We start from the raw sequence: 2,614 nt of genomic DNA, 5'->3' as shown, positions 1-2,614 counted from the left end.
CCAGCTTGGTTTTATATCCCATTGTATAAAACGATCACTTGACCTGGTTTCCTAGAGCATTCTTATTCTCTCGTGGCACAGTGACACACTTGATCTTTATTTAAACTGATATGGTTGAGGTCAGATTTGCTAGCACTGCTGTTACCACAGTCCTACACTGCAGCCCACTGCAATAATGCTAAGCTATTATTGATAAGTCATGGTTCTTCATTACCAGTTCTTATAAAGTCTCAATGGGTAGCTGTTCTAGTCATTACTTAGCATAGACTTATTCTTTGTGCATCATTGATGCTTGTCAGTCACTTTAGGGGCAACCGCTAGCTAGAGCACAGCAACATAGTGGAATGTTTTGCATTTAGGTATAGTCATGTATTTTGAGTGCTATATATTGTACAGTACATAGTCAACAATATTAAGTGCTGGATCCAGCTGTATATTTCCTGTGTTTACAACCAACGAGAGACCAAGGCCTTGACAAATCCCCATTGAAGCGTCTCAGGAGATCTGAGAGCTCCCTTTGCTACCTTGTTATAAAATAGACAGCTGTTTCTGTCCAATTTTTTCAAAAATTTGAAACTTTTCAACATATTTTTAAAAAATGCACATGATATTTAATTAGAATTCAGAACTCATGCTCTCTTTCAAAGCTTTCCGTCTTTTGTACCTTATCAGGAATTGTGGCAGCTGTCAAACAGACCTCTCCATCAAACCTTGTGTTTATGTAGTTATACCACTTTCTCAGGCAAAGCTGTTGGGTTATGGGATTTTGAATGTTCTTTTTGTTATGATTAATTGAATCTGGCTTTAGTGTATTCTTGTATGTCGAGTAGTTCTGACCTGATTAGTTCCGTTGGAACGGCGTAGCTCTTTATTTAGTGAATGTTTAGGTATGATAAATGCCCTCAATCAATAAATAACTCTCCAGACCCCAGTGTGTGGTTTTGACTCGCCTCATAAATACCTCCTCTAATGAGAGAAGGAGAGAAATTTCTCATTAACAGACTGCTTAATTTAACAGCTTTACCGTTGGTTACCGTGATAATTACAGCCCCGCTTCTCTTTGATCTCGCCAGACAATGTTTCCCAGATTCTCCAACTCATCAGAGAAACAGCTGCTATATCAGAGAGACCCTCTCTATGGCAGGGAAATGAGAGACAGCTCCTCAATCACATGACATGTGCTCTGAAGTCTGTATTTACAACTGGTGCCTTTGTTGAACACAATGTGGGTGATTCCTGGGAGATTTCAGAGGGACCGGGGGTAAAACAGCATGCCGAAGCTTAAAGGGATCGTTCACCCAAAAATGGAAATTCTGTCATCATTTACTCACCAGATTGTTCATGCTACTCTTTTACAATGTAAGTGAATGTTGACAAAGGGCTGTCAAGCTCAAGAAATTACAAAGCCTCATAAAGGTAGCTCTTATATGGCTTGTGTACTATATTCCAATTCCAATTTTTAGTCTGTTCCTCACACAAAACTATTGTATGAGTCACTTTTTTTTTGGTACTCTGCCAGCCCCTTATCTTATATTTGGAATGCGAACATCCTGCCTAACATCTCCTTTTGTGTTCCACAGAAGTCATACGGGATTGGAATGATGAGTAAAAGGTGACTGAATTTGAATTTTTAGCTAATCCATCCCTTTAACCCCAAAAGCAGAAAGTTGAAAATACACTTGTGTCTGTTGAGTTAAATGCAATGTTGGTCACTGATCGCACAACGAACCATGTTTATGTGCAGATGGGCTTTCTTCTTGGCTCTACCCTATCTAGACAACCGCTCCTCTTATTACTTCTTTAAAGCTACCTGAGTTCACTCTTAAATCCCTTGGGTCTCCAAACCTGAACAAGTACTGAGGCAGGAGTATCTGCATAAGCTTTGATGCTCAGTTTCATATTCTCTAACATTAAAAATGTGCATATTATAACAGGCTTCTTTTCCCTGGCCTCTCGGTTCTGATAATATACGCAGATTTGAAGACCGAGATCTTTAACCACACCTTCCATCACTCAGGAATACTTGATGCAGGTCTTTGTCTTTCTGCCTGTGTTCCTGTAAAGTTGGCCTTCCTTGCTTTGTTTTCCTCTTTGTTCTTTGTTAGTACCGTTTTAGCTGTTTTGCTTAAGCCACAGGTACTGAGTGAGATAAGGCCCGTTCACACCAAGCACGATAACTGTAACTGAAAATGTAATAATCCAGCCGATCAGAATCAAGTCGACTTTAAAGAGCTTGAGCATGTAAAGCGGAAGATGTGTGTTTAAAATAAACAGAATGTTATATATTTTAGTTGTCCTTCTTGATTGGTAACTGATAAAATTAATGTAGGATTGTCAACAGAATCAATAATTCAATGTCAGTAATTTGCAGTCAATCTCATAATTTTTTTTATCCATAATTTACCTGTCATGTCATTCCAAATCTGTAGGACCATTATTCTCAAGAAAACAATTAACTTTTTTTTCCATACGGCTGTCAGTACAGCCAATATAGTTGGTCTATAATGTTGGTCTCTATTGACTTTCACTGTACAAAAAAGAAAAAAAAAAAGACTTTTATTTTTTATATTTTAACATTTGTAAAAAATCATTCTTCAAAATGTCTTTACATTTT

General features: G+C 37.8%; 1 protein-coding gene across 1 annotated transcript in view; it reads left to right on the top strand.

Moving 5' to 3' along the window:
• The first annotated feature begins 1,262 nt into the window (after positions 1-1,262).
• The window catches only part of LOC107669472 (zinc finger protein 438-like), a 10,011-nt gene continuing 8,659 nt past the window's right edge, over positions 1,263-2,614 (top strand). The window contains exons 1-2 of the mRNA XM_016461711.1: positions 1,263-1,359; positions 1,581-1,612. Coding sequence (XP_016317197.1) covers positions 1,342-1,359; positions 1,581-1,612 — 50 coding nt within the window. The 5' untranslated portion in view covers positions 1,263-1,341. The remainder of the gene's footprint in view (positions 1,360-1,580; positions 1,613-2,614) is intronic.

The sequence above is a fragment of the Sinocyclocheilus anshuiensis genome, unplaced genomic scaffold, assembly GCF_001515605.1.
Source record: "Sinocyclocheilus anshuiensis isolate Anshui unplaced genomic scaffold, SAMN03320099.WGS_v1.1 scaffold252, whole genome shotgun sequence".
Classification (NCBI taxonomy): Eukaryota; Metazoa; Chordata; class Actinopteri; order Cypriniformes; family Cyprinidae; genus Sinocyclocheilus; species Sinocyclocheilus anshuiensis.
The sequence above is the reverse complement of the archived record's forward strand: the minus strand, read 5'-3'. Positions and strand labels throughout refer to the sequence as shown.